The sequence below is a fragment of the Coptis chinensis genome, chromosome 9, assembly GCF_015680905.1.
Source record: "Coptis chinensis isolate HL-2020 chromosome 9, ASM1568090v1, whole genome shotgun sequence".
In the NCBI taxonomy this organism is placed as follows: Eukaryota; Viridiplantae; Streptophyta; class Magnoliopsida; order Ranunculales; family Ranunculaceae; genus Coptis; species Coptis chinensis.
In genome coordinates, this window is record NC_141464.1 from 30795369 (window position 1) to 30823105 (window position 27737).

Sequence of the window (27737 nt, forward strand, 5' to 3'; positions counted from 1 at the left end):
ACTTCAAATCAGAGGGTAGAGGTTTTAAATCCGGAGTTGGAGGATTGGGGATCAAAGATTCGTGAGGGATCATCTCTTCAATGGAAAAGAGCGAATTCGGTTCTTCTGAATCAGTTTGCAACGCAGCATTAGGGTCAAATAGTTGTACTGACTCTAATAATGCATGGACATCCTTTATGTACGAGTCATCGTCAAACTCCGGATTATCAAAAGAAAGAAATTGGTGTATCTCGTCTGGGGGAAGAAGAGTTTGTGAAATAATCATGTTCGAGACTATCAACCAAGCTAATCTACGCCTTCCATTATAGGATCGGAAACTGTTTCATTAATTTGAACACGTTGAGTTCAAATGAAAAGGTTCCCTAAGACAATGTCATTGAACCGTCCTGACAATTTATGAGAGCGTTAGCAGTTGCAAGAAAAAGACGTCCCAAGATGATAGGAATGGAGTCATAGTCCACTTCAGTATCTAAAATAACAAAATCAACTGGGTAGTAAAAATCTTGGACCTTGACTATGACGTTCTCTACTATGCCCTTTGGGTACTTGATGGAGCGATCCGCGAGTTGTAGAGTCATATTGGTAGGTTTTAATTCATGAAGACCTAACTGCTTAAATAAGTAGTAGGGAAGTAGGTTAACAATGGCACCTAGGTCTAAAAAGTCGCGGTAGCGGTATACTTGTCATGGCGTGCGTGTATGGTACAGGTTGGTCGAATTAGGTCTTTGTCTTTTACTTTACCACACCATTAGTACGGTAATAGAGGAAAATTGCTTTCGATGAGGAACGCTTGTTGAGGAACATTAAATGCGTCCTTTGGTGGTGCACATGTCCTTCAAAAACTTGGCATGCTTGGGTAAATGCTTAAAGCATCTAGGAAAGGTAAGTTTATGGTCAAATTTTTGAAGGTTTCCGGGATCTCATCGAAATGTTAAGTCACTTTTGTTCTTTACCAAACGGGCGGGAACGGAGCTTTTGGGTGGAATCGCGATATAAGGATCGGTGGTATCTTTTCCTAGGGGCGTGGGTGTAGATTTGAAAGGTACAACTTAAGTCCGTTATAGGTTCGCGAGGTAGGAGTTGGAAGGGCGGCGGTCGTGGCTTCCATCGATTCCTCATCGGCATCGATATATTATTGTCGATGGTTCGGCGTAACAAAAGAGTGGTAATGGCATTTACCTCACCCTGGCTTGGATTACTAGATCCTGGTGCATTGTTGAGTTCAAAGGCAGTGTTTGTAGGCTTAGGGTTTGGAACTGCTTGCCCAGGGAACACGCCCTTGACTTTTATCCTGAGCTAACGGTTTGAAGACCGCTTGGATAGAAGCTAGGATTTGATTCTGTTGATTCATGTATGTCAGGAAAGTTTCAGCCGTTTTATCGGCTGTGGATTGTACAAGAGGAGCAGCAGGAACTAGTTCACGGTTTGATTTTGGTAGCCATATCCTTGATTAGCGGGAACAAGGTTGCGGTTTCATAAGAGCCAAAAACTGTAGTTTTAACCCCTTAATAATCATACTTTTAGACCAATTATGTAAATAATAAGTAAGAGTTAATACTGATTACGTGTTTTTATGCATTTCAGGCTTCAAAGTCCATTATGTGCAGAAGTGTGCCACTTTAGCGAGATAAAGGAGCAATGGTTGATCTCTAAGGAGTTCTGTGATTAAAGGCCTTGATTCAAGAAGACAAAGCCTTTCTAAAACCCAGTCAAAGCTGAAAAGTGAAAGTCAACACGGGCAGAAACAGCACACAAAGTCAGCAGAACTTCCGAAGACCATATCTTTAGACTCAGACCTCAGAATTGGGCCTACTTTATGTCAAAACGACCAGCTTGGAAAGAGCTTTCTAATGGTCCAAGCCTTGACCCAATCAGAGGAGAAAAAGTAGACGAAACATCTGTCGAAGCCAACTGCAGTTGAAGAGCCCATTTTAGACTAAAGAAATTGGGTTTTGGGCCTGATTCTCTGGCCCAAAACATGGCTCCAAGCCCATACACGATTTTTGGATCTGAAAGTATAAAAACAAAAGCTTAGCTCTTTGTTAATGGTAGATAGTTACACCTAAAACTATATAGAACTCAAGATCTAGTTTTCAGTAGAGTAATTAAGTTTAAGTTCCATTTCCAATTCTTGTTTTAGATTAAGTCTTTGAATCATTGTTCTTGATTGATTAGATAAATAAAATAGTTATTTCTGTCAATTTCGATTTTTGTTATGTTAATTTATAGATCTAGTTTTAATTCTTGTTGATTATCATTTAAGTAGTTTAAAGTAGATTGAAGCATTGTTAGTTAAATTAGTTAAGTTAAATTTTAATATGATGTGTAGTTATAATTCAATGGGAAATGATGGGTTGATGACTCAAGGCTAAAACCTCCATTAGAGGGGTTGATGAAGCTTTGATGAAAACTTAGTGGTATAGTGTAGAAGCATTGCAGAATCTATTCCACTCTAGAAGGTCGTGATTCGCCATGAGAATGGGTGGACGACCTCACATGCTAGTTAGTATTTGGTAGAAATGCCATGAACACTAGGGATTAGAACTCGAAATTCTTGCCGTAAGAACATAAGAATCGAGATACAAGAATCTATGCTAGGTTATTAAGTTGGATTCGAGGTGGATTCAATTCCCCTCTAATCCTTTATCTAGATTCAAAAACAATCATATTTCCATAGCATTTGTAGTTTAAATTCAACATAATCAATTTCATATTGTATCGTAGTATAACACCCTTCGTAAATCTCTTATTAGACTTAAGACCGATTAATTAGATTAGAAAATATTCCATGCTAGAGAACTAGGAGTGGAACGAATTTGTTACTCCACTCTATTTCGATAGAATTGAGAGTAGAAACTTTGATAAATATAGACACGTAAGATAGTTTTAGTTTACTTACGTTTTGAGTTTCATTGTTCATTTCGTAGGTAAACTACCAATTTTATGTTTATCAAATGGCGCCGCTACCATCTTAGTTTCACTTTAGCATTGTTTTCATAGTATAATTAGTCATTTTTAAGTCCCATTAAACCCACCCACCCTTGTTTGATTCATACTGTGGTTGTCCGTTTCAGCATTCAAAAGTTCTGCGAAAAATTACACGGAGAGCGACCATGCCCAAAGCGAGCGCACCTGTGCCCAAACGCCTGGAACCTTGAGCGCGACCCGCCCCCATATCAAGCGCGACCTGCCCTAAAACATTGTAACTTTAAGTTACACGGCCGACCCAGCGCTTCAAAGCGAACCACCCGTGCCATAAGCTGAAATTTGCGGATTTCCACGGGTTTGTTTGAACCCGATTTTTCAAGTTTTTGGTGTTTTAACTTGTTATATACACTGAACACGCGTAAACAAGGCGCTATTCATAATCGAAGCAAGGCCTTGTCAGGTATTCCTTTCTTCCACACCTCGCATCTCCGGTTAGAGGTTTCTACTAGTATATCGAATTGTTTGGAGTGTTACATGTTTAGTTAAGTTCTACTTAGTCTTGCATGAGATTAAGGTGCAGTCGAAGAAAAACAACTAACGTAATTACCGCGGCAAAGCGTCAACAAACAAGTCTATCTAGTTTCCCACCCACTACACCTCTAGCTACTATTTCACACACCACCACGATATTATGGCTGAAGAAAGAGAGACTCCTCTCTCTGACTTTTATAAAGCCTTGAGCGATAGCCCTAAATCTTGCATCATTCTAGCAGACCCAGTGGGGGATTTCCGCATCCCCCCAAATATATTTAATTTGTTACCTGTTTTTCATGGTTTAGACCATGAAAAACCTTATCAACACATGCGTAGGATTGAACAAGTCCTTACAACATTCCACCAACCTACGGTTGGTGCGGAACAAATTAAATTGAAGGTATTCCCTTTCACCTTAGGCGATAAAGGCGTCTTGGTTAACTGCCCAAAGCGCTAATTCTATGGACTCGTGGGCCAAACTTGTTCTCGCTGTTTATGGAACATTTTACCCACCCTAAAGGCGGATGAAATGCTTTCCAAGATTCACTTCTTCGGCGAAATCCTCATAAATCATTTTCGGAGGCTTGGAATTGTTTCACCGATCTCCTTATAGAGTGTCCACACCATCACCTAGCAAAAGACCGTTAGTTAGTGCCTTTTCAAAGGACTTCTACACCACCATAAAAAGAAGTCCTAGACATAATGAATGGGGGTAGTTTCCTAAGTAAAGGAGCCTCGAGGCATATAAATTTTTGGAAGATCGGACTAAAGCGTAATAATAATTGGGGGTAGTGGCGATTACTCCCCGCTCCGTTAGTTCTTCTTCAACGATTAAGGATACAAGTATGTTTGAGGTTAAATCAGATCCCGAGCTTAAAACTCTAATTGAATCCCTCACTAAAAAGGTTGAGGCTATTTACGTTCAACAAAAGCCTATCCCGTCATGAATGTAAATTCAAATCCATGTAGTTTACATTTGGAGTCCCGAGCATCCCGACTCCCATCGTCCCTATAGCCTATGAACATTCTTGTTCCATTAATAGTGAACCTAACGCCCCTTGGAGACAAAATCCCAACGGTTGGAGAAATAACCAACAAGTCACACCTACAGAGGTACAATAATCAATATGTTAGGCCAACGGTTATAACCAAGCTCCACCACAACAAGGGCGGGATCGGGGTAATTATAATAATTATAACAACCAAAGCGCAACCTCGACAAAGGTCAAGCACAAGGTCAATGTAGTTATAATAATTATAATGCTAATAGAGGTATCGTTCGGTAAATAATAACTATCACAATCCGCCCATAAATAATCAACGCGAGATAGTTCCAAGCACACCACCCGTGACTACTACACCCCCACACAACCCGATCGTCTTGACACCTTCATACAAGTGAGCCAACAACTTTTCCAAACTATGGCTCAATCTAACCAACACATTCTACAATCCGTTAATAATTTAAACCAACGGTTAGCCCAAGAGAAAGCCCAACCAAAGGCATGTTTCGGGCCAAGCGATACCCAACCCTAGAACGGCAAACCACGACCTTTGAGGTAAATGGTAATACTAGTATGCGAAACTACAACCGTAGGTGAGCTAAATGCCATCACCACTCTCCGTTACGGAAGAGTGGTTGATAACAAAAATAACTATGCCTATAGTTACCCCATCGATACTCCTACACGGATGTCGAACTAGATACGAAATAGAAACCTGAAGAACCTACCACCAATCCGTAAAGGTACCGGTTAAACCACAACCTAAGAAACGAAAGCCAAGGTTACACATCAAATTCGAGCCATACGCTAAATATAGAAGCGAAACCACCGTTCCTCATAAATTAGCCATGTTAACCGGGGATACTAACTTTGAGGAGATTAGGAACGTTTTCAAAAATCTAACAATAAACCTTCCTTTTCTCGAGCTATAAAAATCTACCTAACCACGCTAAGCTTCTTAAGGAGTTGTGCACTACTAGGCGTAAGACCAACATACCTAAAGGCGCCTTTCTAACTGAACGGTTCCAACTTTATCCGAAAATAATGGAATTGTTAAAAAGTCAAGGACCACGGTAGATCCCTCTTTGTACAATGCACCTTAGGAGATTCTCACCACGACGACGCTACTAGACACGGGGGCTAGTGTTAACTTACTCCGTTTTATTTGTATAAACAAATAGGTCTAGAGGAGATGCAACCTAATAAAATGACATTGCAATTAGGCGATCGGTCTATTAAGTATCCTAAGGGTGTGGTTGAAAACGTCTTTGGTTAAAGTTCAAAATTTTTACTACCCAACCGACTTCGTTATCCTCGACCGCGAAGTCACTAACGACTCTGTACCTATCATTTTTAGCGTCCCTTCTTAGCTCGCCAACGGCTCATAAACTACATGATGGTTTGATGTCCTTGTCCTTTTTGGCCATCTTTACGTTGAGGTAAATGTTTTCAAAACGAGGACCACGATATCGATTCATCTACAAATGGAGAGGTTAGCATGATCGAGCTTAGCTCAAGATTACTTCAAAACATGTTTCGGGAGAAACAGATTAACAAATTCCTTTCCCGGAAATCCGACTTTGACAATGACTCCTGGTAGTAGTAGAGCGAAATCGAAGAAGAATTCCTGCAACTCTTTTGCACCACTTCTTTACCACTTCGTGAGTCCCCCTTTGCCAACAACCATTCATCCCTTGATGCTATAATGGAAGATGAATTTTTCAATCTCTATCCTAGTGATCCTTTTGACCCACCTATTGAGGAATGTCTTGCATATATCAAGATTTCTGATGATATGGACTTGAGAGCTCTAGCTGAGAATCATTCACCTTCCATCACCAATATTCCCCACCCTCCACCTTTTCAAAGGAACCTCGAGTTTGCACTCGATCCTTTAGTTTCTCCTGTTCTTCATGATTTTTTAAATCCACCTAGTAAACAAACACTTCCCAAGGATAAACCACTTGACACCTTCATTTTCAGACTTGAGACAGTCCCTAACTACACCATGAATGAGTTTTGTGCTAAACCCACATCCTCATTTTTTCCATGCTTTCCCTCTAAAACTTATCCCAATCCACCATATCTTCCACAACCATTCACTTATTCACTAGGACACCCTCTCGTTCAAAGATGAAACATAAGGTGCATGCTCGGTTATGTTATAGGGCTATTCGACTTCGATTTCATTCCACTAGGCTGCATCGTAGGAAGTCTTGGTGCTTGATTGTGTTTGGATATATTTTCTGTGATATTTATTTATGGAACGATCCACAACTATTTCGGTTGTTGATATATGATCAACTGCATATTCATACATATGTTTAGATAAAGTCTCGAGTATCTGACTATAAACAACTCAATTTTTGTGTTTGGTGCATTTCCTTTCATTTCCATATATTGGTGAATGCACCATTCAGGTAACCAGGCCCTCTCTATGGAGTGTGTGGCTGTAAGTACCGGATCCTAAGTCCACGTTTCACATAATTCACGTTTTCCACTCTTGCATGTTTTCTTGGTTTTTGAGTCATGTTTCTCTATGGTGTGAATTATGTCTTTACTGCTTATTGTTTTCCTTTATATTAAACCTAATTCATAAAGAGTAAAAAAGTTTAAAACTATAAAAATAGTAATCTAGCAAGTCTCAGGAATCTGACTTTAAAAGACCCACGTTTTAAAACAAATTTTTACAAACCTGTTTTCAAAAAATTGTTTGGGGGTGGGGTGTTGTTTTTCTATTATTGATCACTCAAATTCCTATTCTTACCCCCCACCTCGCTCCCTTGAAGAGCAGCTAGATTTCTTCTTGTTTGTTGTTTTGATGTTGTTTTTTATTATATTTAGTAGATAGGATGTTACGTTGTTAAATTCCGTAGTTAATTTTGACTTTTGTAGTGAAATGTTGTTTGAATGACAATATTAATATAATGTGGTTATTTTCATTGTGCGTGGTTGTTTAATGTTGATCCCACTTTCCCAAATTGTTTGGGGGTGGTATTATGTAGTCCAGCATGATTTTTATATGACCTTTTTTTTTTAGAAGTTATTTCGAAGTCAGGGTGAGAATATTACCGAATAGGCATATCTATGAATAAATATCATGGTAGGATGAAATCTCGATAAAATAGGTAGGTTCTATCCTAAATTCAACCTAAAAGATATTAGGGTTGTTTTAAAATCAAGAATATGAGTTGTTTCCGTTTTCGGGTTCAGAAATTTTAGTATTTCTGGAAATTGCCGGAAAAGCTTTTTGGCAACTTCCCGATTCGTTTTAGCAACTTAAAACCTATATAAACTTCATTCATCCTACACTCACAACCCACACTACACCTAACTTCCATCACTCACCTTTCACTCCCCACGTTTCCGTTGTTAGCCTCAATTTTCAACCATCAACACCTCGGGCGCTTTCGGCCTAAGTAGAAGCACCTTACCCTACATTTTTTCTGAAATTTAGCACTGAGCGCACCTGTGCCCAAGTGGAGCACGCCTGCGCCCTGACTTCCGTAGACCAGAAAATTTCCAGTTTTCTACGGGTTGTTCCCGGGTCATTTGCAGCTGTTCCAGAGCGTAGTTTTGAGATGACATCTCCTACAATAATACCGTAATAGTCTTTCGAAGATTTGTTCCAAAGCACTACTTATGGTGCTTGGTCTCGCAAGGCGATCACACACGTAGGCTGGGAACCGCTTATGGTTTTTGCTAGCATTTATTCTTGGACTTGCCATGCCCGCTGAAATACAAGACCCATGGTGCTATTGGGTAGATAATATGCTTGTCTGGGAGATAAGGTAAGTTTTTAATTCCATTTAGTGTCTGCTTATGTCCCAAGCAATTTAATTCTGTTAACCCCATAATGGGTGGAACTCTTATAGAGTTACGTCAGTTTTTATATTAGTATGTTTTAACCTTGTTTTGCAGATGTTCCAGAATTTCACGCGTTTCCATAGTATTTTTCTACCCTCTTTATTTAAATGCTTTGAGGACAAAGCATGCTTCTTGTTTGGGGGTGGGCATAGAAATACGTGTAATTAAGGCATCTATTAGGATATAGATATGTATAATATGCACTTGTTTTCTAGTTAAAATTTCAAAAATTCAAAAATATAAATAAATAAGTTATGCTATACACTTAGAAATATTGGTATTGTTTTCTTTCTCTATGCTCTTAACAATCTAGAAGTCTCACGTAGCTTTTGCATTAGAATAATTTTTAGAAACTTAGGTTAATATGTAGGTAATCATATTTGCATCTATCTATAAATATATTACATGAGTATCTATGATTGTTAGCAGTAAGTTTCTGAAATCTAGGCTAGAGTACTTATTCTACAAATCCCGTGAGAATATAGCCTAAAGCCTTATAAGAGTAAAATATTTGATAAATGACACAAGGGAGAAGTAAAATCTAGATAGAGAAATCACACGTCCACTTGCTTGATCACTAAACCATATCCTAAGCGAGAATTTCGGCCCTCTTTGGATCGATATAGCCAGAAATTCAAACCTATGAATTATTTTCCGCTAGTCGGCCCCTCGAGCCTTTCTTTAGCCTTTCATAAACCACAAATCATTTACCCTGTTAAAAAAACAAAATAAAATTAAATAAAATTAAAAAAAAAAAAAAAAAAAAAAAAAAAAAAAGAGAGAGAGAAAAGGAAACCTAACTACACCCAAGCCAAGAAATTCAAATTCAACTAAAATCTTCTCCAAACCATTACCACCACCAACCTAACTCCGAAAAATAGCCACCAATTCAAGTAACCACCACCACTACCGTTGTTTTTAGTTGTTTTTCTTCAAACTCGCCTCCCCCACAGTCTACAAAACCATTAGTTGTCTCAGAAACTTCAATGGCACTACTGACGAAGAATTTTGCTAGAGCACGCGTTTCGCCGACAAACGACCATTTTATTTTCTGACGCATTAAGAGGCATTGAACGCGGTTTGTGGTACTTGACCGAGGAGTTCTATCACTATGATTTGGTAGAATAGTTTTATAAAAAGCCGAGAATTGGAAGGGGATAGGATTTTCATAAAGTTAGGAGGAACCGGGGAGAAAAACGAGACGGTTGTTGGCGGCTCAGAGGAATTACGCTTTGAAAGCAACGATAACGACAATTCAGGAATCGATTATACCGGAGTTCCCGCTTTGATGAAGGATACCGTCTGGAGGGTGAATACAATCCGACATCTCATTGCGTTCGCCCCACCACCACGAGAACCAATCAACCGTCAGAACGGTGGATTGGTAGGAACGTCCTCGGGAAAGACAAAGTCAGTGATATCGGACTGTGGTACTTGACTGAGGAGTTCTATCACTATGATGTGGTAGAACAGTTTTATAAAAAGCGAGAATTGGAGGGGGATAGGATTTTTATAAAGGTAGCAGGAACGAGGAGGGAAGTAACGAGACAGTTGTTGGCTGAACTGTTAGGAATTATGCTTGAAAGCAACCTCGTAACGACAATTCAGGAATCCCAGTATACTGGAGTTCCTGCTTTGATGAAAGATACTGTCGTGGAGGGTGAATACAATCCGACATCTCATTGCGTCCGCCAGATCAATCACTCGAGAACCAATCAACCGGGTCAGAGCTCAGTGGATTGGTAGGAACGTCGGCCTGCAATGTCTGCACGTTCTCTGGATTTTGCAAACAAATAAGTATAATTTCTGCATCCTCGACTTAATGTTTAATGTGATTAGAGGAGTGGGAAAGACCTTGGCACCTCTTCCGTATTGATCACTAAGATCATGCTCTCTTTTAAAATTTGTCGCAAAAATCTGCTCATATTAAGATCAAATTGCATTCTAATGCAAGTATCTATACGGATTGCATCCAAGAGACGTGGCCGTTGTCTGAAGGAAAGGTTGTTGAGTCAGAGGATGAAAGGGAGGATATGACATGTCTGGATGACGATGCATTAGATAATTGTAGTTTTAATTTAGAACGCATGCAAGTGTTGCAAACTGGCTGCGTTGCGTTTATGGTATTTGTGAAGATATCCTAGATAGACAGATTATAGTTCGAAAAAAGCAAACGAACCTTCAGACGAGACTTGAAATGCTCGAAAAGGTTCAGGACGATATCTTGTCTAACATGGAAACTATCCACCAGCATCAACAAGCCCAGTATGCATTACTCAGGACTGGGAGGGAAGCACAGCGCTTGTTCCGAATAGAGATGCTACGACGCATGCCACCCGTGGAGGACTCTACTTCAGCGATCAGAGTCCGACATGCATGAGCGCCGCCGAACGACGTATGGTTCAAGCCATTCTCCATCCTGGGCAATCTCCATCTCGGGGTCCATCTTCATCACATAACTAGGGTTTCACCATCGGTTTGTGTTATTTATTATTTCATGATTTTTTTATTAGTTGGATTTTAATTCAGTTGTTAAATTTAAATATTAAGGTGTTTGTTTTATGTTGTGTGGTTTTAAATTTAAGTTTTAATATAATTTGTTATATGATCATCTAACATAAATTTGTCTTGGAGGAAAGGTTGAGAATTTGGCGATATCGGCATATCTATGAATTGTGTGGTGGTAGCATGAAATGTAGGAGAGTTTATAAGTTACTATTCTAAATCCAAAGATAAAAGATACCAGGATTTTTAGAAAATCAAGAAGATGGTTTGTTTCCGTTTTTGGGTTTGGAATCTTTCTATTTCCGGAAATTGCCTTTAAACAATTTGGCAACTTGCCGATTCGTTTTGGAAGCACAGAACCTATTTAAACCCCCTTCATTCTATACTAACAAACCACACTACACTCCACCGGTTGATAAGAGCCCAAAACTGTAGTTTTAACCCCTTAATAATCATACTTTTAGACCAATTATGTGAATAATAACTAAGAGTTAATACTGATTACGTGTTTTTATGCATTTCAGGCTTCAAAGTCCATTATGTGCAGAAATGTGCCACTTTAGCGAGATAAAGGAGCAATGGTTGATCGCTAAGGAGTTCTGTGATTAAAGGCCTTGATTCAAGAAGACAAAGCCTTTCTAAAACCCGGTCAAAGCTGAAAAGTCAAAGTTAACACGGGCAGAAACAGCACACAAAGTCAGCAGAACTTCCGAAGACCATATCTTTGGACTCAGACCTCGGAATTGGGTCTACCTTATGTCAAAACGACCGGCTCGGAAAGAGCTTTCCAATGGTCCAAGCCTTAACCCAATCAGAGGAGCAAAAGTGGACGAAACATCTATTGAAGCCAACTGCAGCTGAAGAGCCAATTTTGGACTAAAGAAATTGGGTTTTGGGCCTGATTCTCTGGCCCAAAACATGGCTCCAAGCCCATACACGATTTTTGGATCTTAAAGTATAAAAACAAAAGCTTAGCTCTTTGTTAATGGTAGATAGTTAGACCTAGATTAGAATTAGATTAGTTAGCCTCCATTAATGAGTTTTAGAACTTAGTTTAGAATTTCATTTCTTCTTTTAGATTAATTTCTTGAATCATTGAATATCATTCATAAGATAAATAAAATAGTTATTATTCTTGTCATTTAGATTTTTGTTATTTCAATCTATTAGATCTAGTTTTAATTATTGTTGTTTACCATTTCTTAGTTGTTAATTATAATTTAATTATTGTTTAATTTAGATTAGTAAATTTCGAATCTTGATATTATATACGTTTAGTTTAGATTCATATGGAAATGATTGCGGAATGATTCTCGGCTAAACCTCCATTAGAGAGGGTTGAAAAGCCTTGATGAAAGCTTGATTCCGATTATCGTAGAGTCGTCGTAATTTCTATTCCACTCTAGAAACGATTAATTCGCCATGAGAATGGGTTTAATCGTTCACATGCTAGTTATGAATAGGTAGAAATGTCATGTGTAATTAGGGATTAGGAAGAACCAATTGTTCTGCGTAGCAGTTCAATTCGGATTACGACAATTCGTCATTAGTGAGTTAAGTTGAGTTAAGGTGGAATCAATCCCCCCTAATTCCTTATTATAGAATCAACGTAGTATTTCCGTAGTTGAATCAATTATAGTTTGTATCTTGTAGGTAGTTTCATCGTTGTATAATTCCCCCTCGTAAAACTCTCATTAGACTTAAGACCGATTAGTTAAACTATGAAATCATTTCATGCTAGAGAACTAGGAGTGGAACGAATTTGTTACTCCACTCTATTTCGATATAATTGAGAGTAGAATCTTTGATAAATATAGACTCGTAATAAGTTTTAAGTTTACTTACGTTTTGAGAAACCATCGTTCAATTCGTAGGTAAACTATATTTTTATGTTTATCACGGTTGTTTTGGTACCCTATATTTGCGTTGTTGGAAAAATTACTTTGCCCTTGCTGGAATTGCGGAAGATTTTCTTGACGATAGGAATTGTAGTTCGCGGGTGGTCGTACAGGAACGTTGTTAACACCTGGAGGAGCTTGTTGTTCGACATGGGGAGCCCAAGCTAAATTCGGATGTTGTCGCCAAGGTCCATTAGGGATGTTGAAAGCACAAGCCTCTTCAGAAGATTAGGGAGGGCACTCGTATACCAAAGGATAATAAGAATCGGCGTGCTCAGGATTTAAGCAAAGAGGGCATGGGGAAGCGTTGGCAGCCATGACCTGTTTGGGTTTTTGTTCATTTACTTGTACCGAAATAGCATCGACCTTTTTGTTTAGGGACTCGATTAGATTTTTTAATTCCGGATCGGGTTTGACCTCGAACATAGACGTAACTTTGGCAGGAGTGTCTTTAGAAGATCTAGAAGAATCAGTGTTTCCCCAATGGGTGCTTCGTGAAGCCTGTTTCTCAAGAAAAGTGTATGCTACAGAATTTGTCCATAAAACAACCGCCGCTCATGATATCTAATGTTTCCTTTTGATGGTCAGAGAGACCATTAAAGAATGAATGGACTAATACAGCGGTGTTGAGTTGATGATGGGGACATTCGAGAAGCAGATTAGTAAATCTGCTCCATGCTTCCGAAAAGAATTCCTGCGGGTGCTGGCGAAAGAATTGAATCTTTTGAAGCATTTCTGTAGTTTTCTTCGAAAGTATAGAACTTTATCATGAATGCTTGTATGAGTTTGGCCCATGTGTCAATGGATTGGGCTTTGTCCGGGCGAGCCAAACCGCTTTATCGAGCTAAGGTGAAGGGGAAACAACCTAAGCAAGACTTGTTCGTTGGTAACTGTCGGATGGCGGAAAGTGGTGACTACTTGTTGCATCCGACGAAGATGATTGTACGGTTTTTCATGGTCTAAACCATGGTAAACAGGTAACAAACTGAAAATATTTGGCGGAATGCGAAAATCACCTACAATCGCATCGAGTTTAATGTAGGAAGCAGGTCCTTCCTGTAAGGCAGTATAGAAATCCGAAAGGGGTTTCTCGACTGTGAGATTTTCCTCAACCATAATTAAAGGAGATAATGGCAACGGAGATGTTTGACGAGGTTGATTTACGAAGGAGGAACTATATCTAGGAGATAACATAAACAGTTGTTTCTTGTATTTTCGACGACGATATGTAAGTTCTAATTCCTTATGTTTACCAGACCGTAGTCTCATACAAATATAAATTTTAATTTAAGGCTCATAAGGAACGAATAATGACTGGAGGTTTTAGAATTTAGGAAGGCGGGAGTTGAAGCACATCTTCCTGAGCTGTTGCTAACTCGAGCAGGTAAGCTAGGATAACGTGTGAATATTCCAGCAACCAGGTCACCTGAGAGGATTGAGGGCGGTTGTCTGTGCTAGAACGTTCCTTAATTAGACAACCTCAATCTTTTGAGTTTCCTAGACACTGATGGAATAGGATGATGATTTATGATGGTGTATTATGCGGGGTATTATTAAGATTATTAAGATGAAATTTTTAATTACTATGATTTTTTTTTTTTACGTAATTAATGTATTATGGAGACGTGATTACGAAATATGCAATTAAAACAATAGATGCCAAAATAGAAACTAACTAACATATACTAGTTTACACAGAAAGTCTACACAAGCAAATCTATATTACTTATACGTGTAACTATATGTAAGTTATATGTGAGCTAGGGGAATGTCAAGAATGAACTCATGCAATTGAATACCGCGTACGTGAATTGAAGTAACATACACATACAAAAATATTCTAAGTAGGTGGTTTGAAGCTACGCATATATCCAAATATATTCGAATCATATTAATTGTGTTAACGTGAATATGTAATGACGAACCACCTTTACATGCAAGGAGTTCTCATGCCAACATACAAATATACGAGGTAAAACAGGTTATAGCAAATAATATCCTCAACAAAGTTTGAGGAGTTTAAGAGTTTGAAACCCTCAAGGCCCCCGATTCCTCGTATAGCGATCGACTAACTCCCGAGCTTATGCTTACTAGAAAAACAGGACCAGAGAGTCCAAAAGAGTACTGAAAAGGAAAGTGGCATGTACCTGAAAATCGGAGTGTTGATACTCTAGATTAGTCTCGCGTGCTACTAATTCAGTCTCGTCCGAGACTCTTTTGTCTGTTCAGTACTTCAAATTCCTACGGAGTACTTAGACTGTGCTAATGAAAATAAACAAAACTTGGTTCACAGATATTTGTTAGTAGAAAAAGTTAGGGTAAAGAGTTACGTAACTCGTTAGTATTGTAACAGAAATGAAAATTAAAAAGATGAGGAGGTAGGGGAGGGGGCTTTTATGGATGTATTCCAATTATTACGTTAAGTCCAGAGTCCTTCGGCGTGCAGCGGCGCCATTTGATTAACACGCATTTTATTTCACGTTTATTGGTTTTCTTGATTAATTAAGTCCGAGGTCCATAGTCCGAAGTCCGAAGTCCAAAGACCAAAGTTCCGAGTCCAAAGTCCGTATAGTCGTACGTTTTCGTCAAGTTACCTTACTCACGTGGGTTTGGTAGGATAGGTCGAGTAAGGGATCGTCCATACCTTAGGGCTCGAAAAAGGTTCACAACTGGAATTACAACTTTTGGTGAGTAGGATTTTTAGGTTTTTTTTTAGTTGGTTTAATTAATTTTACGGTAATGCAATTAATGTAAATTACTACGGTGATTTTGATGTAGGTAAATAAAGATAGAGAAACAGGGAGAGAGTTAATCATGCTCATGCAAGAATCGTTTTTCAACAGTTTACTACCACATCACTACATCTCTAATTCGTCTCGTGTTCGGAGACGACATCGAGTATTGATCACTAGCGCATGCCCACATCTCTAGGTCGCATTGCACTAGCATAAGGAGTTTAACTAATATCTCATCTCTGGTATATTATTTCAGCTCCTAGCTCGATTTCACATCATCAGCCGACAAATTGGAGAGTCGCCCGACACCGAGAGTCGCGTCGCCAGACATTTTGGTTACGCGACGAGGCTGCTCGAGCATCGGCCTCAAATTGGTACAGTCTCCATTTTTTTGGGACCGGATGTCTAATCTATGCCTAAATCCTAAGTAGTGATTCTAGAATATTAACGAGTCAATCTAGATTTTCACACGAGCAGCATAACCCTCCCCCTGAGGGGGGGGATTAGCTCATGGTCATAGAAGGAATAATAAAACTTGCTGTATACATTAAGTAAATAAATGCAGGACAGGAATTAAACTAGAAAAGAAATGACTGTTATTAAGGGTAAAATAACTCACAGTATTTAAGCTACTGGAATGAAAATGACAGAATGTAAGTACTGAAAGAAAACGAACTAAGCTAAGCTAATGCTAAAGCATGAAAATGCTGAAGGGGAAATAATGAAGGTGACCCCCTCATATATATAGGTGGATGTCTTGTGAAGCCTTAATTGAGTTTTGTTCGTTAGCTAATTGATTTGTTCAAAACTTTGAGGTTTTGTTTTCATCTGTTATAACTTTTGTCTTTTACTTATTAAGTTTTCGTCCTTTTATGTTTTGTTTTCGTCTTTTAGCCCAATTCAATTCAAACATTGAATTGGTACGTGTCTTTCCTCTTGCAAGGTGGCACCAAATTGAACCCATCACTTGCCACCTGCCTATGCTGACTCGTCATGCCTTTGGGTCCGCAGAGTGGGTCCACTTAGTGTGTCCAGTGGCGGAGCCGATTTTGGCATTTTTACGACTTTCTGTCCTTGCGCAGAGTTCGTCGCCCGGGTCGCCACTACAACAAATATGACATATGACATCACTAATTTTAGATCACTTTCAGCGAAGTGATGTCATATGAAAACTATGACATCACTTTTCTCAATATGTGATGTAATAATTAACACAATTTTTTTTTAACATCACTTATTTGAAAGGCTGATTTAGTAGAGTTGTACAACATCATTTTAATAAGTGATGTCGTAATAGTGATATAGTAACACTTTTTACGTCCTCGCCGTGTCACTTATAAAGTGATGTAATATCTATGTATTCAACATCACTTTAAAAGTGTTGTCACTCACCGTGTCACTTATAAAGTGATGTAATATCTATGTATTCAACATCACTTTAAGAGTGATTTTGCGAAATTTTTGAAATCACTTGTGATGTGACTTCCGTAAGTGTTATTAATGATATACCTATTAATTATTAAGTTAATTAGTTAGAAAAACAATCGAAAAAAAAAATTAGGTTAAATAGAAATGAAATAGGCGCGTGATTGGTTTGCTAGACCAAGGTCCAAATTATTGAATTCGGTGAATATTTCGATGTACCCAAAAACTGATATATATATCAAATATATCGAAAATATCGTCTTTTTGTTGACCAGTCAAAATTTTGTTTTGTATGTTGATATATCAAAAATATCGCCGATTATATCGAAATCTTGTCAATATATCGGTCAAAGTCAACAATATCACCAAAGTCAATACTTTATATCGATATATCAGATATATCGGTCGATATATATCATTATATCGAAATTGCAATATATATTGGGAAAAAAATAATTCAATATTTAGTTGAGATATATCGAATATTTTTATATCGGTGTACCAAAAAAACGAGATATATCGGAGATATCTCCGATATATGGGTGATATTTTGGGCCTTCTTAGACATGCCGAGAAATAAAGAAATAAAAGACCGCGGTTTTCTACTCAATATATTTTGGTTTCCCTTTAGAACTGGTTTGCTCGACTAGCATTAAACCAAAATTAGAAATAAAAAACCGCGAATTTGATACTGGAAATTTTGGTTTCGCGCGCTGAGAGAACTTGGTATAAGTTATACTTAGGGCAAACTGTTATGGGAAAAGCTAGAAAGTCGGCTGAAAATTATTGTGAAGCAGGTTTGTTTCTTCTTCCTTTCTTCCTCCCCTCTTGATTTTCTTCTCATATATCAGTTTGAAACTAACTAATTTATACCTTGTTTTCACGATTTCTTAAAAAAAAAGAATCTTCTTTTTCAGTTACACGTGAGCGAAGGAAGAACAAAAAAACGGGTTCCTTTTTTTTCTCTCCCTCTCTCCATACTTTCGATTTCTGATGTTTTTATTCAATATAGTTGTGTTTGTCTGGTGGGTGCTAAATTTTTACCATTTTTCAATTGGGTGTTTTTCTACTTGTGAATCGGCATGGCCTCTTTAAGATTTCTCGATATGTTTATTGAATTATTATTGTGATTTGTTGTGTTCAGTTCGTCTTTATGATTAATTGTTTGGGATTGTTTGGCTGCAATCTTTTGGATTGCACTTGTTTATGGATAAGTTTCTGGGATGGTTTGTAGAGAGAAAGTAGTTTTTTTGTGTGTGGAATTGGGCATGATGATACTGCAATGGTGATACTTGCTGTCTAGATGGTAGTCATGGAGTCTGGTTTTACAAGTTGCAAGATAACTCATGGTTTGGGTTTGAGGTCTATCGACATTGTTTAGTAGTCTGCATGGTGTGTTTCTGGCTGGTCATCTTTCCGACCGCCTCTCAGATGAAAAGGAAATTATTGCCAAAGTGCCAAGGAAACGATAAGCCTTGGGCTAAATTCGTGACCTTGGGAGCTAATTAAAGCCATAGTTTGTGACTGGAGTGAGCTATCATGTAAAAGAACACAGAAGTCGCCATAACATCCAACTAAATATTATTCTTCATAAATTAGCATCAAACTGCCCGACCTTTATTATATAGAGGTACCTTGTCCTTTAAAATGATTTTTTTTTCTTGCTTTTTGATAATCTAGCGTTACTGCTGAGGTTCTGTAACACATACTACTGCCTTCTTAAAAAGGTTGGACCATTTATCCTTAAAATTGAGTGTTGTTACAGACAAATATAGATAATTACACTCTAAATTGGCCATGTCCAGATAGAAAAAGGATAATAATTAAGGCTATATGTCGATCGATGCAACAAATCCAAGACTGATGATCGAAGATTTATATATCATGATTGGACATCCAACTAGGTTTGGCACCCTAGAGCGTGCAACATGATTAACACAATTTCCTTGGAAATATAACCTCTAGACAAACTAAATATACTAGTGTTACCAAGGGGATACTACCCTGTTGGTGGAGTTCCAAGAATGAATACAAATTTCATAATCGAAACAATTGAAAAAATAATATTTCGGCAGTTCATCCAACACTATGTATAATGTGTTGAGGATCTTAAGTACAAATATCAGTTTTCTTAATATTTACGGAATATATGGTTAATAGGACTACTAAGATAAAAAAAATTAAAAAGTTGAAATTGAACTCACCAAAGGCTAGGATGGCGGAAGTCCCAAGGATACGGAATTTAAAAGTTGAAATCGAACTCACCAAAGGCTAGGGTGGTGCCCGAAGTGCCAAGGATACGGAATGCACCGCTCCAATGATACCTGGTCCGAAAGTTGGCTGAGGATTATTTCACTTCCAACCGCAACATAATTGTTCCTTAGGTATAGCAGTAATGAAACAACAAGAAGTCGTCCCCAAAGATTCTTTTTTTCGCGACAAGGCAAGACTCCATATAATGGTTCTTGCAGGCCAACACTTTTAACTCCGCCTTTGTAAAGTTGTCGCTAGCTTTACAATGCGGTCCCAAGCCCGATAAAGGAGGAGGGTAAAGGGAAGAGTATAGGGTATTGCAATTAAAATTCTTTTAAAATATATCAAAGTTTGGGAGTGAAGCGGATGATCTACTCACTTGTAACACGGTATTTATTTCACTTTTTTATTTCCTTTTATGTCGAACCAAATACACGTTACTCATTAGTTCTAACTACTACTTGATAATTTTTAGGAATTAGTTTGATAATTACGGTTTTCATTATTTGATTGTTCATTTGTATTTGTGCTTAATAGGGAGTCGAAGTTGTCGATGTACAAAACTTTGCTTGGGAGTCGAGGCTTTCAAAAGTATGAACATGGATTTTCCCGAACCTTGAGTGTGCATGTTTTGTTTTGTCACGTGGGCTTTATAAGTCGCCGCCCTCCTCACGGGAACTTTTATTCGAATGTGAAGCGTAGAGAGTTTCAAAAAATCACATTTTATCGGGTTTCTTCTATCATTCAAACTAATTCTATGGTTCCGATTGCTAGTATTGTTGATCTATTCTAAATATATCAAGGTATGCAATTTGTCTTGTTAGGATCTCCCGATATCATGGCAACATATAGTTGTCGAATTGAAGCTGATAAATAGAAAGCGATGACGATATGTGAAAGTAGACCTCTTTATATGGCATACTTGTAGTCACCATGTTTGCTCCACAGAGAGACAGTTCTACCCACCCTCCCCCTTATTTTTTCATTTTAGAATCATGTCCATCTTATAAGAGGAGTTGGTGCTTAAAGCAGCCTCACATCTATAAAACTTTAGTGTTTTGCCTTTCTACTCTACAGTTGTCGCCTCAAAAAGACTTGCATGCTAGTATTAGAAAGAGACCAAATAACCTTTTGGTTACCATAATTTCCTTTTTCCCATATATTTCATTGATAATATCCAAATAGTCTTATTATTCGCCGTTAATCTTTAAACTATCCAACCGGGGACGGGTTACTTTTTTTATACACTAAATTGACTGTTTATGTACTCAAAGTCATGTTAATAACTTTTGTACTTGATCTATTCAGGGATATCACTAAAGGGACATCCGTTAAGAAAAAAGAAGAAATTTTGAAACTCTGGCTGCTTCGATTACATAGACACAAAGGATGTGAGGTATGAATGCCAATATGTGTTACTAGGCTTCCATTCTTTCTATTGGTGAAATATTTGAACCATTGATTTGATCTAATAAGATGGCCTTACTAAGTCTTTTATGAAGTCGGGTGATTTTGGTGGTCCATAGGGTAATGATAGGTAATGCGTGGAATGTTCTTTGGGCGACCTCCGGGTGAGAATCTTGAGATTGATGGTCTGGCTTTGTTTGGAAGAACCTGCAGACATGTACATTCTCGGGTGAGTCTTCCTTGTGTTGTGAATCCGTAGGCGGTTCTAATTTCTCGAGACCTAGCATCCATCCGTTTGAAGTAAGCCCTGAAAAGTGGATTCCCAGCTTCTATGAAGATAATATGTTATAGTGTTAATGAGGCCGAAAGCAATCTTCTCTTTTCTTGTCGCACATCACTTTCGGCACAACAGGTAAAAGGTCCTATTCCTTTGCATGACCTTTTATTGTGCCAATTTCTTGGTTCCTACCTCTTACCACTTCGGTTGATCCAATTCATCTAGGAAAAATACTAGGATCATGCTATGTTCTTCAGATTTTATTCGTTTTTGAGTATGGTCGGTGTCATCAATAGTTTACCTTCACGCTTGTGGTTGTCTGTTTTTGTCGACCTCCAATTGTCACATTCTGCATCAATCCGAACGCGTCGATCATAAAACTCTAAAGAGCACTCTTCAAGATTATTCAAAACAGGTTGAGTTATATTATTGCTAACGGCGTGTCAAGAAGAAAGTTCGAGAGAAAAAAGAGAAACGTTTAATTAGTTCCGCGCCTCTCTCTCACTACCAGGACACTTCCCCACCCTTGGTGGGCTTAACGAAGTGTCCCACCTATTGAATGACTCACGCCAGAACTCGGGATTTTCATGACTATCCTGGTCGGAAGTATATCCGTCGATGAAGTATATCTTGTTTACTACATGACTATCCCGTTTACATGAAAACCTTTCGGATACAACTTATTTTCTATAAAACGAAGAAGTTGTAAATTACGATTAACTTAGCATATCTGAAAAATCGGGAAAGGGGTCCCGGGTTGTGAAACCGTAACAACATATTAGGGATTGTATCTTTGTTAAAAGCATAAGGCAAAGCTACCGACCCCTAAACAAAACACCTTAGGCCCCTACTTTTGACCCGTTTAACCATCAGATTTTGATTGGAAAAAAAAAACACACGATGGGGTTTAAAGGTTATAGGATCGGGGTCCTTTTTCAATAGAAAATGTGCTCCCCCCCCCCACCACCACCACCAAATAAATAAAAAATAAAAAATCTGATTTATAGGCACTATGCTGCGGTGTTGCGACTGTGCTAGGACTGTGGGAAGCGCTACTAGTGAGAGGCGAGGCAAGGTGGTGACGTTGGTGTTCGAAAAATATGGGTTTCAATGCTTTGATGGTGCCTTAGCATAGATGGGGTGCAAATTAACCACCAATCCATTTGAGCTTCATTAGGCTCCTAGCTTAAGGAAATGGTGCAGTATTTGTTGTCTTGGTCCGGAAATGTACCTCCTACTTAATTTTGACTAATCTATATAAAAACGCGAGTGGCAAATTATATATAAGCGTGGGTTGCATTTTTTTTTTGAGAAGATTATATAAAATGGTGGATTAACAAATGAGGGTAAATGATGTGTAAATGCAACTTTAGGTCCTATATTGAAGTTTCCAATGCCAAGGTAAGCATGTAATAGGTGAATGATTTTCATGCTAAAATGATAACATTTGAGTTGGTTCTCAACAATTTTGACAAATTTTCTGCTGCTTTAGTTTGCTCCACTTGCAACTTTTCTTGTTTTGAAAATATGCTTGTAATAACAATTTTATTGTTTTGGATTTCGGGCACTTGGAAGTGGAAACTTCTCTCGAATATGAAGTGTGACAAGTGATCTTATGTTTTCGGGTTTGTCAAATTTGACTTCTTTGTCCTTTAAAAAGAACAATGCCATCACTTTGCTCAAGGTATCGTGCCTTGAAACCTATCGAGCTTGAGAAATCTTGACCTTGAGCGATGCTCCGGTATTCATGGTGGACTGGTTCATCTTAAAGGTAGGCACGTAATTACATTTATGCTAAGAATGCCTACCTGTTCCAAGCCCTATAATATTATTTATTTTCTTTTCGTTTCATAAAAGATAAATTTATTGATATAAGTCATATAACCTAGAATATTACATCAATTATGTGAGACATTAGCAAGTCGCTAAAACAAAAGGCGGAAACCGGATACACTCAAAAAGAAAACCCCACCTAGACTCTTAGCATAGACAACCGATTCTCCCCGAGCAGTCCCACTACCCCAACCCTAAGGCTCATCATCATCATTTGCCGTCCCCGCCCCAAGAATGCACCACTCACCACCGAACTTTGATCTACCCAGTTTCGGCTTTAATGCTGTTTAAAAGACCATACACGATAGAGAATATTTTTGATGCTTACAAGTACAGGTTTTGTTGATGAATGGAGAATCTTTGAGTTGGATCGATTGGCATGAAGATGCGCTTGACTATTGTCGTTGTTGAGGAATAGGAGTAGTATGATATAGTGCGTGGTTTTAGTCCCACATTGAGTAGGTAATAATTGTAGTATGTCTACTCTCATATATTAGCAGAGTGAGTCCCATGTAATTATTTACCCTATGTAGATTTTAACTTGGTATCGGTGTCCTAGGGTTACGGTTGGGGATTCATGTTTTTTTCGGTCATTGGCCGACAAATCCGCAACCGATTGGTGATCACAATTTTAAATCGGGTCTATTAGGGTTATATTTCTCGATGGTTTTGGTGCCGTGGTTTTGTCTTTTGCTACTTCTTGTGGTCTAAAGTCTGCACACCTTGCCACCTTGGCAACATGTTTTGATTGATGTTGGTTTACAATTATCATGGGATTTTGTCGGCATGATCCGTTGTTCTCGAATCCGCTTTCTCCCCGTTAATCTTCTACTAATTTCTTTGGTGATACGTTGATGTCATCTTGGTTCACCATGGCTGAAACCTTGGTAATGACCATCTTAATGTGCTTAGAGAAAAAGAAAAAGAAAATATGGAGTTGTTGCTCTTGTGTGTTTTGTGGTCGTGGGTTGTGATAGAATACTCTCTTATGAACACTTTTTTTGCTGGAAATTTCTAAGGTTCGAGCTTGTTTTAGTGAGCCCTCTTTTATTTTGATTGATATGGTAAGAGCTATTTTACCTGGACATTACTTTAAAATTATCCGTCCCATGTATCATCCGTGTCGATATCGTATCTCACGTGTCCATGTCGAAAGCACGCACGACCAACACACCGCATGTGATATATCTCAAATGTGAATGGAGACTCATTATACAAGTTGCAAATGTAATGCGGTCTTTGTTTTATACAAGTTGTTTTGTAATCTTTACCACAATGTCAATGTACTATTTTTGAAATTGTGAATATACTTTCTCTCTGTCTGCTCAGGTGAAAGGACTTTTCTTTGTGTTGACAAAGCTAGATTTGATGGACAAGGGAACAAATGCCGCTTGATGTAAGTATTAAGATCCTTTTCATTGTGAACGTCCATTAACCGCACAAAGTAGAACTCTTTTGGTCATATTTTGAATTTTTCACTAAAATTCTTTCTCCCAAAGACTTCATATTTGTTGAAGTTATCGGGTGAAGTTTCTCCCAACACTTCAGATTTGTTGAAGTTACGGTGAAGAATAATTTCTTTATCTCTTGGATTTTAATATATCTTTGATTAAAGATACAACACTTCTTTATTCATATTTGTTTTAGCTTATTTTGCTCCTCTCCTATTACCTTGCTTGGGGTGCTTCTACTTTGTTGGATTGACTCGAAACATATGTATTTGTTTGTTTTATTGGTGAAACCAAAAGGTTCTTGAAGGAAGAGCATATAGGCTGCAACATCCTTGGGTAGGAGTTGTGAATCGCTCTCGGGCCGATATCAATAGAAATGTGGACATGATTGCTTTTGGGCGTAGGGGCCTTGAATACTTTGCAAGTAGTCCCCGATAACGCACAATTTAGCAAGTAAAATGGGTCCAGAATATCTCGCAAAACTTCTGTCAAAGGTAAGATACTAATAAGTTTTGTTTCCCTTTATCGATTATATGGTTCTGCGTAGAAAGGATATGATACACTTGGATGGTATCATGAATATGGAAACTCATTTTTGTACTTTTATGTTTTGCAGCACTTGGAGGCAGTTATTAGGGCACGCATACCAAATATCACATCCTTGATTAACAAAACCATTGATGAACTTGAATCTGAGATGGACCACCTTGGCAGGCCTATTGCTCTTGACGCAGGGGTATGAACAATGTTATCTCATGTTTGTCTTGTAGTGACTTTTGTGTTCACTGATCTAGTTATCTGTATAATAGAGTTTTGAGTTCTTAGATCTAGCTATATCTATGAGAGTTCTATGAGGCTTACAACAAGTTCTATGAGGCTTTCTCCAAGAACCTGAAACTTGGCATCCATGAGGACTCCCAGAACAGAACCAAGCTTGCTGAATTGCTCAGGTATCACTCGACCAAGAGTGGTGATGAGTTGACTAGTTTGAAGGATTATGTGACTAGGATGAAGGAAGGCCAGAATGACATCTATTACATCACTGGTGAAAGCAAGAAGGCTGTGGAGAACTCTCCTTTCCTTAAGAAGCTCAAGAAGAAGGGTATTGAGGTCTTGTACATGGTTGATGCTATTGATGAGTATGTTGTGGGTCAGTTAAAGGAATTTGAAGGCAAAAAGCTTGTCTCTGCCACAAAGGAAGGTCTGAAGCTAGATGAGAGTGAGGACGAGAAAAAGAAGAAAGAGGAACTAAAGGAAAAGTTTGAGGGTCTCTGCAAGGTGATCAAGGATGTTCTAGGTGACAAGGTCGAGAAGGTGATTGTCTCGACCGTGTTGTGGATTCTCCCCGCTGTTTGGTGGATGGTGAGTATGGTCGGACAGCTAACATGGAGAGGATCATGAAGGCTCGGGCTCTCGTGGATTCAAGCATGGTCGGGCTACATGTCTAGCAAGAAGACCATGGAGATCAACCCTGAAAATTCTATCATGGAAGAGCCGAGGAAGAGGGTCGATCTTTGATAAGAATGACAAGTCGGGTTAAAGATTTGGTTCTGTTCTTTGTTTGAAACTGCCATTCTCACTTCGGGTTCAGTCTTGATGAGCCCAATACTTTCGACAACAGGATTCACAGGGGATGCTAAAGTTGGGTCCGAGCATTGACGAGGGCAAGCATTGATAATCGGTTTCCAGACGACGACATGCCCACCATTGGAGGATGTTGATGCCGAGGGAAGCAAGATGGAGGAAGTTGATTAAGTCTTCACCTATCTCATTTTAGTACTTGACATTTAGTATATTTGGGGTATTTGGTAGTGTTTTTATTTATGTTGAGTGTTGAAACTTGAAACAATAGTCTCAATGGTAGTGATTTTGGATGGTCTGTAAGTTGTTTCATCATGTCGGTTGTAGGTTTTGGATGGTTATTTTGCTACTCTGACAATTTTATATGCTAGTATACAGTGTTTGTCTAAAATCTATCTTATATCTATGAGAGTTCAAGTTCATAACCAAATTTGCTACAACTTTACCTTGCAGGCTCATTTATATACTATCTTGGAACTTTGTTGGGCATTTGACCAAATTTTCAAGGAACATCTAGATGGAGGGTAAGCCCTTCTCAAAAGCTTTGATCTTCCCTCTATTTAACCTAGCCCCATGTCCCCAATCGCTGATTTTAAGTAGACCAAATAAGAGTTTTTATTTTTTTCATTAATCAAACTTTTCTTTATGATGCAAAGTAGAAGGAAGACGAGTTCATATTTCCAAATATATTTGAGAGACCAATTCCATCTATCTTAAGGGACTACAGTGCACCTATTTGTCTTGATTCTGATCTCACTCAAAGTGACATGCTTTTCTACTTTAGCATGATTCGGATGAATTTAATCGGTATGTCTTGTCTATTACCCTTTTATTGATATTGTCGAAATACATAATATGTTAAAACAAAGCACATTGTGATGGGTATATATGTGTTATATAGTTGGGAGGCGGAGGACAAGTCTTGGCGGGAAGCTTATGCTTAACTTAGTCACCGACTTTCAAAAAAAACAAATCACCGGTTTTGAACCCAGAATTTTTACATGGACTCAAAAGTCTTCTATCCGACTCCAACTTGGATAAAGTCGAGTAGAACGATTATTTTTGATTTAATAGAGTTTTTGTCAAACCCATATATATTTACTAGCATTGTGGAACATCTCCCTCGGGCGGATTTGGGCCTTCCTCTTAGAATTCTAACAGTTGTATAGTTGCATACCAATGACCGAGGCACAGATATCTGTTTCTCTGGGTAGTTTATTCTTCATAAACTGAATTGTTTCAAGTTGATTCTTGCCAAACAGATGAATGAACTAAATCCACTAAAAATTTCTACATCATGAAACTTTTTGTGTATAAAACAGATGATATTGGCTCCCCATTCTACATCGTCCGAGAGTTGTTAGTCATGGTGTTTTATGCTTTAGGAGATGGAAAACGGCCTTTTTCTCGACGGATGGGTGCTATCTCTCTGAATGCCTTCTTGGATTGGCTTTTTGTGTCCAGGTTCTGCTTTGGCGCACGAGGACTGGTATGATACATTTTTACTTGATGGGGGCATTGAGAGCCTATTGTGTGAAGTTGTGTTAGTATATTTAGAGTCCTAACGAAGTCACTTTCACTGTTAAGGCACTTTCTACATCTTTGGTTACTTCTTTGTCAGCTTTGGCGCTCTTCACTCTCCTCTCAAGAAAACTTAACCAAGCTGGACCTGCAGGACTGTTCGACGCGACAGCACTGGTTCACCCTCTCTTGCATAGAAAGTTACTGCTAAAATAGGTAGATCCATATTGATTTCTCATCAAAACAAAGTACATCTTTGTCAGTCTTACAAGCTGGAATAAGTTACAATGCAGGACTGTTACTCATTAGTTCTAACTACTACTTGATAATTTTTAGGAATTCATCGCAAAGGTGCTTACTCTTCCTGGAGATGGGGAGATCATGGATATGATGGAGGTTGCAAATCCCGATGTTGTTCATCTTTGTCATTTCATCGTGAAACTTCTTGCTTCGGAAATGAAAGCTGAATTTCTTAGCACAGTATGACATCTTCAAATATAAATATATGTTAAATCAAA

At 38.4% G+C, this 27737-nt stretch overlaps 1 protein-coding gene and 1 pseudogene across 3 annotated transcripts; both read left to right on the top strand.

Moving 5' to 3' along the window:
- The first annotated feature begins 24569 nt into the window (after positions 1 to 24569).
- Positions 24570 to 27090, top strand: LOC147475531 (phragmoplastin DRP1E-like). Of its 3 annotated transcripts, none has more exons than XM_086582946.1 (4): positions 24570 to 24611; positions 24734 to 24853; positions 26152 to 26222; positions 27021 to 27090. In XM_086582946.1, the coding sequence occupies exons 1-4, from the start codon at positions 24576 to 24578 to the stop codon at positions 27022 to 27024; spliced, it is 231 nt and encodes a 76-aa protein (XP_086439072.1). In that variant the 5' UTR covers positions 24570 to 24575; the 3' UTR covers positions 27025 to 27090. The 3 variants fall into 3 exon arrangements, with proteins under 3 accessions (XP_086439072.1, XP_086439071.1, XP_086439070.1); XM_086582945.1 differs by lacking the exon at positions 27021 to 27090 and adding an exon at positions 26358 to 26473; XM_086582944.1 differs by lacking the exon at positions 27021 to 27090 and adding an exon at positions 26355 to 26467.
- On the top strand, positions 24863 to 26089 carry LOC147475532 (heat shock protein 90-3 pseudogene; annotated as a pseudogene).
- Positions 27091 to 27737: the final 647 nt, after the last annotated feature.